Source organism: Eulemur rufifrons, chromosome 6 (genome assembly GCF_041146395.1).
Source record: "Eulemur rufifrons isolate Redbay chromosome 6, OSU_ERuf_1, whole genome shotgun sequence".
Taxonomy (NCBI): Eukaryota; Metazoa; Chordata; class Mammalia; order Primates; family Lemuridae; genus Eulemur; species Eulemur rufifrons.
The window spans coordinates 67711548-67723916 of NC_090988.1; the positions used below are offsets into that span (position 1 = coordinate 67711548).

The window sequence follows — 12369 nt, forward strand, 5'->3', positions numbered from 1 at the left end:
CACATGGTCCTGGATGCCTGACAGCCCAAGAAGGAGGAGCTTGCAGGATTATTGGCGAAAATGCTTGCCACTCAGGATGAGTAGAGACTGTGATGTACACATCTTAAAAGACAAGATAAATATTCTCCGTCAGATTAATGAAGACCTGTTTCCAAGAATGGCAGACTGGTTTGATGGAGTGTGGGGAACTGTGCCTAGATCTATTCTTTTCTACTTACTCATTCTCATTCTGATCTATGTTCTTGTCTCCCTTTTCAGATCTCTTGTTCCTTGACTACTAACCCGATCTCTCTCTCCACAGCCACCAACTCAGCTTTTAATGTGTGAAACTTGTAGGGAAGTTCCAGACAAAAAGAATGAAGGAGCTCAGGAAATTTCACCCCAAAATATGACTCCTTGGTACAAACAGTATTTTGAATTAAAGGATCTTAGAGAATACCAGGCCCTTGGAAGAGGCTTTCCCTCTCCCTACATGAACAAGACCGACCTGATCAAAAGATTAAAGGGGCAATTGACTTCCCATCCTCTCCTTGTTATCTGTATATATTGCAGGAAAGAAGTTCAAGAATGCACCCAGTCCTGGCCCAAATGATTTTAAACACAATACCTGTCTCTCAGATTAATTTACAAGTTAATCTGTTTCCCCCATCCCTATGTTCTCCCTAACACCATTGGTCACCCCTAAACAGAATTATCTGCACTCCTCACTTCCCCTCCCCTCCAAAAAGACAGGTATAAAAATATCTGAACTTCACTGGGATATTGAGTAATCACTCTGTGATTCTCCCCATGTGCATGGTAAACAAACCTTTGTCTTACTAATCTCTCTTAATTGTGAGTGGATGTTTCAGGAACTTTTGGGGGAAAGGGCAAGCCTCCCCGGCCCTACATTCTGCATGATTGGATGGGGTAGGCAGGAAGACCCCTCCTTGACATTGCCCCCAGCCAGGAGCCAGCTTAGAAAAGACATTGCCTAATTGGCTAAACCTGTTGAGCAGGGCTTTCCTGTGCCCTAGAGCTGAGAGTTTAGGATATCCAGACAGACTGGTGGAGGGACCTTCCAGGGCACACAGGAGAGGTGGCAGGGCTGGCCTGTAAGTAAAAAAGCTCAAAGGCTTTAGACATCAACTCATAGGGACTTAATTTCTGAGACATCTGTTGTCTGGCCCAGCAGGGCCCATCCTGAGAAAATGACCTGCAAAGCAGGTGCTGGGTGGAAGAGCCACCCTCTACTCCACACCTTCCAGCAGCCCCAGTGCCACCATCACGGGGTCCCTACCCCCTTCCCCACAGCCTGGGCTCCTCGAACTCAGAGGAGCAAACCCGTCCCCCCACCCCACGGCTGCCAGGGCAGAGCAAACCCATCCCGTTTCCTCAGGTTGCACAACTGGGGAAATGACCTGTGGATGAAGAAAACACTGGTGTCCAGGAGGTGTCCTGACAGATTTTGTGGGGGAAATGACCTGCAGGGACTGTCCCCATGACCTTTTCTCCCCTCGCATGACCCCACAGGGAAGGCTCAGTATAAATACCAGCCCTGGCTCCCTGGCAGGCAGGGACCAGCCGCTCTGCTCCACCAGAACTCAGGTGAGCAAGGACTCCATAGAGTGATTTTTTAAAAAACTTACTCTGTTTTCCCTTTCCCAAAAAGCTTGTCATTTCCTTTTAAAAATATGTATCGTGTTTTGAATGTATCCCATGTGAGTTCTGTGCTGGGCGGAGGGAACACGTGGTCATTCTCCTCGGTGGACTACAGGCTCCTTCAGGGAGGGGCCATCCTGTCCTAACCCCTCTTCCTCCACCCGCGCCTCCTGGGATCCTCTTACACAGTCAGGGCTCAGGGCTGAGGGGTTCACACCTGAGGACTTGTGGCCCTGAGTGAGGTCCCCCAGCCAGGCTTCCTAGATGAGCCGCTAAGATTCTAACGAGAAGCGATAGACTTAACCAGGCTCCCTTTGGAATACAAATCCCAAAGGGGGACGAGCCAGTGTGGACGGTGACTGTCTGACCCTCTCCTCTCATTTCAGCACCATGAAGCTTCTCACGGGCCTGCTTTTCTTTTCCTTGGTCCTGGGAGCCAGAGGCTGGTTTTCTTTCTTTGGCGAGGCCGCTGGAGGTAAGGCTGCTGGAGGAGGCTGCGTCCCCCGGCCCTGGGATTCACCCTTGAGTAGGTCCACGTGCCTGGTGCATGTGGGCGACCGCTAGAGAAGCCGCGGAGAGGCAGAGCGGGAGCGAGGCTTTCCCACCAGTCATTCTCCAGCTGGCCCGGGAGGCCCTGCCACCTGCCGGTGGGGTCCCCGCCCCAGGTCACTAGTGGATACTGTGCTCAGGCGAGGGCAGGTTCTGGGTCGCCCCGCGGTGCTGTGCCGCCCCCTGGTGGCGCATTGCACTGACACAGACCCCGCCCTGCGTCCTGGGGGCCAGGCGGCTGGAGTCTGCACAGTGTCTGGAAGGGAGAAGACACTCAGGATTCCTGAAGAGAAGCACCACCCTGCACCTCTCGAATGGCACAACGATGCTCTCAGAAGGCTGTTTTTAGACTTGTAGAGTTATCGGCTTCTGTGTTGCTACGGGACTGTGATGAACTAAGGGTGAGCTGGGTGGCCCAAGTCAGGTCCTTTAGATTGGCTAGAATGTCTCCTGTCCCCTAGTTCAGTGTTTCTCGGGCTGTGTTCATGGCTCTAATACGTGTTCCAGAAGCTGCTGCCATGTTTACCAATAACACACACTCCTGAGCCACAGGCGTGGGGGGGGGCGATCCAGGAGCAACGAAGAGCAGCGTGTTGTGTGAACACGTTAAGGTTTGAGCGACTGTCTTAGGTTGTGCTGCCCAATGTGCCAGAACGTGCCAGGTGTTTGGGGAGCTGCAGAGTAGGAAGTTGAGAATTCGTGTCATTCATTTACTCACGAAACAAACAATCGTCATTCCCAGGCGAAGCACAGCTATTTGTTTTGTTTAGAAGACACAAAATAAGGCCAAGAATTGGCATATAATGTCCCTCAGAACAAATCCCATAGAAGGATAATTAAAGCTATCTGTTAGCGTGTTTCTATTCTTTCTCCTTCCGCCCTTCCTGCCTTTTCTCCTCTCTGGATGACTTAAGGAGCCTTCAGCCCAGCTCTGGCAGTGTCCCCCTTCCCGGCTAGATCAGTTTCCTCCCCCCTCCAGCCTACTTGACAGGAAGTGGGAACTGACATACATCCGGGAACACACAGGGAACTGAGTGTTTTCTCATTTAATTTACAATAACTCTGTGAGGCAGGCATCTTCCCCCACTTTGGACGTGAGAAACTGAGGCTTAGAGCAGCTGAGTCCTTTGCCCAGGGACTTAGTGCCTGTCAGCAGGTGGCAGAGCAGAAGTCTGAGGCCAGCTGTGCAGGAGGGCAAAGCTCTTCCAGGTAGATGTGTCTGCCCACTGCCTGCTAGGGCTCAGTGGTTATGGATCTTGGCCACACGTTGGAGTCACCTGCAGAGCATTACAAACTACCCATGCCTGTGACCGCCCAGCCCCAAGGATTCTGCAGAAATTAGCCTTGGGTGTGGCCTGGGTATTGGGACTTTCTATTTCTCTCCAGGTGATTAGAAAGTGCAGCCATTCATAGAACAAGCCTGTGATAAAGGGGAAAAAAAAGAAGAAGAAGAAAGAAAGAAAGAAAGCACAGCCAGGGCTGAGAACCACTGCTCTAGGGCTTCCTCAAGCAACTGTGACATCAGTACAGTTTATTTAGGCAGTTGTAAGGGGCATTTATGACCCTAACAGTCAGAGGGACTCAACTCACAATTCCGTGCATTCAATGAAAGAATATATTCTTTTAGGTGTCAGGGCAGAAGTAGGCCATGTCTGCAACCTTTCCCAGACTCTGTCTTCCATGTAACCACCTCACTCATATACGTTCCTGGATCGTACCACACGTAGCTTCATTCTATAACAGTGGTTCTTGACCAGGGGCCATGGGGTGGCCCAGGGGACAGTTGTCAGTATCAGGAGATATTTGTGGTTGTTTCACTGGGGAATGTGCTGCCAGCATCTAGTGGGTAGAGGACATGGATGGTGGTAAACATCCCACAGTGCCCAGGACAGCCCTGAAAACAAAGATTTACCTGGCCTGATATTTCCACAGTGGGGACATTGAGGAATCGTGTTCTATTATGATCCCTCTGAGAGTTCCCTCCTTCAAACACATCACCTGGAGCCCTCAGTAAGATGTAGCACGTAGCACCAGAGTACTCAGTCAGCAAAATACAACAATGCGACACACATGTGACCACCTGCTAGCTGTCACTCCACTGAAGTTACGTGGAAAAGCCAACTAGGATTAAGGAACGTTCTTCCCAACCCATGGTATGCAAGGGTGCTAGGCTCACAGGCTCAAATCTTAAAGTCAGTGGAAGATATTTCATTCTTTGATTCCTCTCTGAAGTGTTATCAGAATCTCTGGATTCACCTGGTGTCCCTTATGCCTTTTCCTTTCTTTCCAGGGGCTTGGGACATACTGAGAGCCTACTTTGACATGAAAGAAGCCAATTACAAAGATTCAGGCAAATACTTCCACTCTCGGGGGAACTATGATGCTGCGCAGAGGGGACCTGGGGGTGTCTGGGCTGCAAAATTGATCAGGTAACTCGAGCTCCTGGGGATGTCGGTGGGAGTGCCAGGGTTGCCTGCCTGGGGGATCAGCAGGGATGGGTCCTGAGCAGGTTCCTATAGCACCTGTCCCCTCCTCATGCCTACCCTGTCCCCCATCCATGACCAGTGCCGGGCCTGGGCTGCTGGCAGAGCCAGAACATGGCTGGTGAAGATGTGTGAACCTGCCTTGAGAAAGGGAGCCCAGCCTGGGCTGAGGAGGGCTCAGCTCCTCCCTACTTGGCTTTCCCCGGCTCCTCTAAGGGCCCTCCCTTGGATAGAGGAGCAGGGGAGGGTAGACTCTTGCTTACTGGCCTGATGATTAATTTCCTTCTTGCCTGCCTTTATAACAGCAGTGTCAGAGAGAGTGTCCAGAAACTTACATGTGACGGAACAGAGGGCTCAGCGGCCCAAAAGGATGCCAACGACTGGGGCCGGAGAGGCAATGACCCCAATCACTTCAGACCCGAAGGCCTGCCTGACAAGTACTGAGCTTCCTCTTTTCTCTGTTCTCAGACAGAGACTTTGTGGCTCCCAAGCACGTGGTTCACATCTGCTGGGTCATCTTACCCCTCCCTCAGAGCTGGTTTCACATGTGTCAGTTCCCCTGCTGGACTGCCGGCCCCTCTAACATAACTAACATGTGGACAGCAGTTTATAGGTCATAAAAATGCCTTGCTTTCTATTTTCCTGTGTAACTTTCCATTCATTTGACAACATTTGCTATTGTAAAGGGGAAGCGAGATATGTAGACAGACACAACACAATTTAACAAGAGCCTAAACAGAGACACACACTGGTGGCATTCCAAACTCTACTAGGGTATGGCAGGCCAGGGAATAGTAATATAATAACTGCTGATTCTTTTTTTTTTTTTTACTGAGAATGCAAGACTATGCTCTATGTTAACATGCTTTATTTGATCTAAGTCACAGAGAATCTTTGAGGATCTTGGTGAAGACACTGAGGTCTAGAGGTACATGTTTAGGTCCTTCTCTGGGGTCACACAGGTAACGGATGCAGAGCCAGGATTGCAGGCTGGTTTGTGTGACTCCAGGACCTGTGACACACTAAACAAGGCCAAGAAGGTCATCTCCACTCTAGCATGATAGGGAACATGCTAAGACCAGTGAATTCGTGCGCATGGGCCCCTGTCATACTTCTTGCCTGTAAAATTAGTTCCTTGATCAGAGGCAATATGCCTTTGGCTCTCTCACTATTGGGTAAGTGTGGATGTGCTATTCTGCCCAGAACCCCAGACTGCAGTTGGAGGGTTTCCTAGAGACTACAGATGGAGGACCCTTCAGTACTTCATATGCCAGGCCAGGAGCTGGGCTGCATCTGCAGGTAGGGAGGTCAGGGAGCTCAGCTGTGGAGATCTGGGGACAGCAGAGTGAGAAAAGGGCAAGGAAGTGGGTTGTCGGGGGAGAGGGATGACCCAGCTTGCAATGATGGCTGGGTACCTACTGGTTCTTACTTCTAATGGAGGTTCCACTTAACTTGCATAACAGGCCAGACAATAGAAGAATCAAACAACAGAAGAATCTCCCCACTGTGCCCTCTCCCCACCCCCACTGCCTTGCCATGATTCCTAGCCTGGCTTCTCTGGAAACAGAGCTGATGCAAAGTCTGCCATGCAGGTGTTTTACTTGGGAATGACCTTGGGATCAGGGATGAGAGATGGGGGAGTAAAACAGAAAGGAGCAAGGCTAATGCCAGGACATGTTACAGGGCTGGCCACAGGTAAAGGCCACACGACTGGTGCTCAATCCCACTGGGACTTCCTGAGGAACATAGTAAAAAGTGTCCCAGCACCCTCCACTAGGAGTCAGAAGAGAAAAGCACCGACCCACTGGCTTCCATCTCCCACTGGTCACGGGTGTCCCCCAGCGCTAACTTTCCTGCCTTTCTTGGCTGTGCACACGTGGGTGCCCTGGGGTTTCCCTGGAGTGCGCAGTGCAAGGTCCGTGGAGCCGACCCAAAGCAAGGTGCTGCCAGGCTGTGCCTGCGTGACACGGATCCAAGCCCACGTGGAGCTCACCGCTGTGGCCGTGCCTGGAGAAAGAGGCGGCGGCTAGCGGCTCTCAAGTTGTTCATCGGCCGCTTCTGGTACACGGTGCGATGCTGTGCTTTTCTAAAGCGAGTGGGAAAGTGTAGACCTCCCCAAGGCATGGACACAGCAAGTTCACTCAGGAACAAAGGGACTGATCGGGTCTTAGACTGAGAATAACAGCGAAGAGGAAACACACTGGGTAGCAAGATGGGGAGAGAGGCAGGGCAATGGGGCAAGACAGAGAAATATAAACGGCTATGGACGGATGAATGAACCGGCCATTAATTAGCCTTGCGATCCCACAAAGGCAGATGCCACTCCCCGTGGGAACATGATCTGAAGCACAGTGCTTCATAGGACACTGAAGAAATTTAGGGCTGCTCCCGTGCTGGAATAGGTTTAGGGACAGGGTGGCATTCCTAGCAACAATATTAGATCTATTACACACCACATAATATCTTGCTGAAAATAACTTGTTTTTGTTTTCCTACAAGAAAACTTTTGTCAGAAGCTGCGGTAAAGTTAGGGTAATACACTGGCCATTATGGTTAGGGGATCCAAGGGACATAAGACTCTTATGCCCCAATCAAACCCACAAGGTCCTCAGTGGAGACAAGTTCCAAGGGCCATGACCAGCAGCTCTATTGTTAGCTGAGGTTTGGCCCCAGACTCCAAAGCTGCACCCAGGTAAGCCGGGCTGCACTGCGTGGTCTGGGCTAGCGATCTCAGAGGTCTTCTCCACACCTAGTTCCAGACTCCATGTCCAGCCCCCAGGTTGGAAAGGCCATTGCAGTCAGCACCCGCCAGCACTGGGAGAGGGGAACCAGGTGGCCTGAGCTCTCGTTTGACCCTTTCGGAGCCAAGTCCCCATTGCACACTCACAGAGGGCCTTTGCCAAAGCTATTTAAGGCTAAATAACTGAGAACAGAACAAGCTGTGAGACCTGCTCTGTTCCACTTCCTTTAGTCAGGGCAAGGCTACCTTGCCGTAACAAAGATACTCCAAAATGCAGAAGCCTAAGGAATAGACAAACTTATGCCTCACTCAATATTTTGTGGCTGGTATTGCAGCTACCGTCTTTCAGGTTCCTGCCAAGTTGTTGCTCTTACACGCCTGTGACTGAATCCTGCGACTCAAGTGTGAGCCGGGGACAGGCAGCATCAGCATCACCTGGGATCTTGTCAGAAATGCAAAATCTCAGGCTCCACCCTAGAGCTACTGTGGTGGTCAGGACCACTTACCTAATGTGTAGGCAGCAGTGTAAAATAAAAATGTGGAGACTCTTGTGCAGAAATGACTAAGAATCCAAGCCCCTGAAAGCAGAGCACTCAACCAAGCACAGGCCCTCTTAAGCTCGGGGCTCTGCACTGCCCAGGCCTCACTTCCTTGCAGCCGGACAGTTTAGTAGGAAAAGCTGCACAGCCAGGGGATTAAAAACACTGACACTATGTCACTAAACTCAGCCTTTGCCTACTAATATCAGATGTAAATAATGCCTACTGCACTACAGGAATGTAGTAACTCAAAGGTCCACACTGACAGTAAGTGGAGTCACCCATCTAGAATAATGTATCACCTGGGCAAGTTGGGAATAAGGCAACGGGGTCGACATTCTCTGTGTTAAGGACACGGGGGTGCTGACCCCTCTGGGAAGATCTACTTGGGAACAAGTGGGGGTTCTCCAGGCCTCTCTTGCTGTTCCTATTTGTTCCACTGGACCAGGGTTGACTGGGAGCCACAGGCTCCTCGTCTAGGCACAGCAGTGCCGTGCTGTGTTCTGCAGATATTCAGGAAGTTTAGTGGCATCAGATTCCTACAAAATGAAGGGCTGGGAAAGGCTGGTTTGCGCTGTGAGCTCTATCTGACGTTACTGCTCCCGACACGAGGGGAGAGTCAGCCCCACGTTCTGCACACGCCGTGTAGAAGGGAAGGGACAGAACCCAGTATGTGGGCACCGGGAGAGAAGGCATATCAGGGTGGAGTAGGAACATAATGGCCAGGGCACAGTGCAGAATGTGTCCAAGAAACACAGGGACAGGACAAGGGACAAACTTGGGCTCTGAAACTCAGAAAAACAGTGTGGAAATGAGTCACAGAGGCCCAAGGGTTTGGGCTTTACTCCGAAAAAACAGAGGACAGTTCGGGAAGCTCTGACTGGGAAGTGGCCTGAGGCTGTGCCTCAAAGACAAGGGTTCTTGCAGCAATTAACTCCCCAGAGGACAGAAACAATGACTCTCAGGGGCCTTAGTTTACCAACTACGATGACTCCATAGTTACATGTAGGAACAAAGTGGGGGTGGGTGCTAAGTTGAGGGGGGTTAAATTAGTCCCTAGAGCTACAGATTCTAGGTGTGGGCCAGGATCTCAGGTATTTGTATTTCTAAGAAGCTCCTGTGGCAGTTTTGCTGTGTAGCCAGGTTTGTGAATCACCTGACTGGGTGATACCTAAGGTTGCTTCCATTTTAATGTGCTGAGGCGGATTGGTGGCTGTGGGGATGTCAGCATTTAGAAGTTAGGAGACGCTGGGCACGGTGGCTTCTGCCTGTGATCCTAGCCCTCTGGGAGGCCAAGGCAGGAAGATTGCTTGAGGGCAGGAGTTGGAGACCAGCCTGAGCAACAGCAAGAGCCTGTCTCTACTAAAAATAGAAAAAATTAGCCAGGCGTGGTGACATGTGCCTGTAATCTCAGCTACTTGGGAGGCTGAGGGAGGAGGATCACTTGAGCCCAGGAGTTTGAGGCTGCAGTGAGCTATGAAGACACCACTGCACTCCAGCCCAGGCTACAGAGTAAGGCCCTATCTCAAAAAAAAACAAAAAAAAATGTGAAGAGACAGGTCACTTAAGACTGCTGCTACGGTGTAAGCAAGAAGGAATGGGAGTGTGCATTGGTGAGTATAGAGAATGGGGAAACACCATCAACACAGAATTGAGAGGGTTTACTTAGTGATTAGAAGTGAAGGTAGAGGATGGGGAAGAGGCAAGGATGACTACAAGGTTTTGACACTTAAAGAGGGCAGTGACAAATTTGACACATGTGAGGAAATTATTAATTTCAATTTTGGTCTTCCCACTCTCTCTGGCTCATATAAATCCAATTTCTATGGGTCTGATCACTACTGGGTGAAACGATGATATTCCAGACCTTTCAAACAACAGCTAACATCATTCCCTATGCACTACACATCACAGGCACTATGCTCCACATTTTACAGTCATTTAATTCTCAGTAATGGGGAGCTCTAACCTCACTTTTTCTATGTGCCATCCATTATCTCATGTAATCCTCAAACTACCCTGAATGAGTGAAATTATTATCCCCATTTTATAGATGAGAAAACTAAAATTGGCCAGTCATGGTGGCTCATGCCAATAATCCCAGGAGTTTGGGAGGCTGAGGTGGGAGGATCACTTGAGCCTAGGAGTTTGAGACCAGCCTGGGCAACAAAGCAAGACCCCAAGACCCTATCCATACAAAAATCAAAAAAAAACAAACCAAAAAAGCCCCTTAGAACTTAGAGAAACAAAGTAACTTCCCAAGCTCATTTAGTAAAAGAACAGATATTCAAACCCACCTGTCTGCCTCAAAACACAAGCTCTCAGCCATATGCTGCCCTGCAGCCCCATTAAACAGCAGTCAGATCCTGAAACAAATGCAAAAGTGAGGCAACCATGAATTCAGTCTGTCTAGAACTTTGTGGCAATTGAAAGATACAAGTTATACTTGAAAACACTGGACTAATACCCAAATGGACTATCCAAATTTAAATGTTTCACTGAAGGAGATTTTTGTTTGCCTTGGAAAATAAATTCAGGTGAGTGATTTGTTTTTGTTGGTTATGCTAGAAATTTCTCTCTGTACCCTTTTGGAAAATGAGCACTGCTGTAATGTGCCCTGGGAAGGTCTGTCAGGAAATGATTACACAATCATGCCAGTTCATGCTGTCTGCTTGCCATGAGATTTCCTCTGGGCCCTCTTCTCGTCACTGTGTAATGACCAAAGCTGGCAGTGCAGGGAGGCTCTCACCCTTTCTTTACCTCAGTATAGACTCACATTCAACATAATCCAGCACAGCCCAAATCCACCCAGCTGATGCCAGTGGGAAGGTTTTCCACACCTCCCCAAATTGTAGGCAGCTTTGTGAAGCCTCCTTTCCCTGACAGTCTCTTCAACCCATCTGGTCACATCACAGCCAGGTGTCATGCCTAAGTATGATAACAATTTGTGCCTATGTTCTCTGGTTGTGTGAGAAATGCAAAAAAGAGTTGAACTGTTCAATGTATCCAACGCTGTACTCCACACCTTTCTGCAAATTGATCACGATAAACCTCCAGCCTATATTCTGTTCAAATGAAAACTTTACTCACATTATACTTCACATTTATTATTAATATAACATGCTATGTGAATGCGCAGGAGCCTGATAAATGACAATCTAGTTACAGAGCTTAAATAAAACAAGTGTTTCTGCAGTCTTTATTAGTATTCAACTTTCTTTTATTATGGGTTTTTAAAGATAATTTTGAAAAGTGCATGATTCTTTTGGGCTCGTCTGTTTACGAAAAGTTAGAAATACATTTCTAGTAATTAATCAGTTGTACATAGGTTCAGATTAGAAAATATCAAATAAATACAGGAAAAAATATTTTAAATTACCTTAATGCAGATATGGGCCATTGTATTTAAATATCTAATTTGGATCTTCAATGTTTTACATATTGACTTCTGTGTTAATTCTATTATACAGGTGCATTATTTCAGTAATTTCTAGACTGCCTCAGACAAGATGAACATCAATTCACCTCCAGACAATAACCGTGTATTCATGGGAGCAGGATGAGAAGCTTCTGCTCCCAACTCGGGAGCTACAGTAAGACAAGAATTCCCCCCAGTCCATTAGTGACACGCAAGTAATACTGAAGTTCTCAATAAGACTACACAGCTGTGCACATTCACGTTCTGATTCCAGCAAACAAGGACTCTTTTCAAAATCCAACTGTGGTTGAGAAATGCTGAGGTCACATACAGCCACAAATGCCAAGGTTACAGACACTGACTGACAAAAGTAGCCCCAATAAGGTGGCGGCGTTTGGGGGTGGTGCCTTTCCTTCAATAACAAATGCATTCAGAAGGTTCAGGAGCATGATTCAGTTTTTCTCAAAATGTCATGACATTCTGCTGAATCTTCTTCCACTAGGCCTGCTGAGACCAGAGAAACCGATCACATTTTTCAAGCATGCTTTGTATCAAGGCTCTGAAATCCCAAAGAAAAGAAGCGAATTTAGTTGTCATTGTTCATTATTCACAGAAAAATTTAAAACCTACAGAGACTTACAGGATTCAAAAAGTTGACCGATTCTGTGCATCAAAAGACAAAATCAACAGAATGAAAAGGCAACCTATAGAATGGAAGGAAATATTTGCAAATCCTATAGCTGATAAGGGGCTAATATCTAGAATATGAGAGAATTTCCTCAGGAACAAAAAAAAAAAACCCAAACAGCCTGATTTAAAAATAGGCAAAGGATTTGAATAGGTATTTCTCCAAAGATGATATACAAATGACCAATAAGCATAAGAAAAGATGCTGAATGCCACTACTAATGAGGACAATGCAAACCAAAACCACAATGAGATATTACCTCACACTCATCAGGATAGCTACTATAAAAAACAAAAACCAACAACAAGAAA

The 12369-nt window shown here is 48.2% G+C and overlaps 2 protein-coding genes across 2 annotated transcripts in view; one reads left to right on the top strand and one right to left on the bottom strand.

Moving 5' to 3' along the window:
* The first annotated feature begins 1491 nt into the window (after window positions 1–1491).
* On the top strand, window positions 1492–5310 carry LOC138385226 (serum amyloid A-1 protein-like). Its single transcript, XM_069471191.1, has 4 exons — window positions 1492–1587; window positions 2028–2116; window positions 4481–4619; window positions 4979–5310. The coding sequence occupies exons 2-4, from the start codon at window positions 2032–2034 to the stop codon at window positions 5115–5117; spliced, it is 363 nt and encodes a 120-aa protein (XP_069327292.1). The 5' UTR covers window positions 1492–1587; window positions 2028–2031; the 3' UTR covers window positions 5118–5310.
* Window positions 5311–11205: 5895 nt separating this feature from the next.
* HPS5 (HPS5 biogenesis of lysosomal organelles complex 2 subunit 2) overlaps window positions 11206–12369 on the bottom strand; it is a 37674-nt gene continuing 36510 nt past the window's right edge. The window contains exon 23 of the mRNA XM_069469672.1: window positions 11206–11929. Within this exon, the coding sequence (XP_069325773.1) occupies window positions 11869–11929 (61 nt within the window). The 3' untranslated portion in view covers window positions 11206–11868. The remainder of the gene's footprint in view (window positions 11930–12369) is intronic.

Bases quoted from the DNA above. Each gene is read 5' to 3' on its own strand.
- LOC138385226 (XM_069471191.1), top strand. From the start codon at position 2,032: ATGAAGCTTCTCACGGGCCTGCTTTTCTTTTCCTTGGTCCTGGGAGCC. The intron at 2,117-4,480 runs GTAAGGCTGCTG...CTTTCTTTCCAG, and splicing joins CTTTGGCGAGGCCGCTGGAG to GGGCTTGGGACATACTGAGA. The intron at 4,620-4,978 runs GTAACTCGAGCT...CCTTTATAACAG, and splicing joins TGGGCTGCAAAATTGATCAG to CAGTGTCAGAGAGAGTGTCC.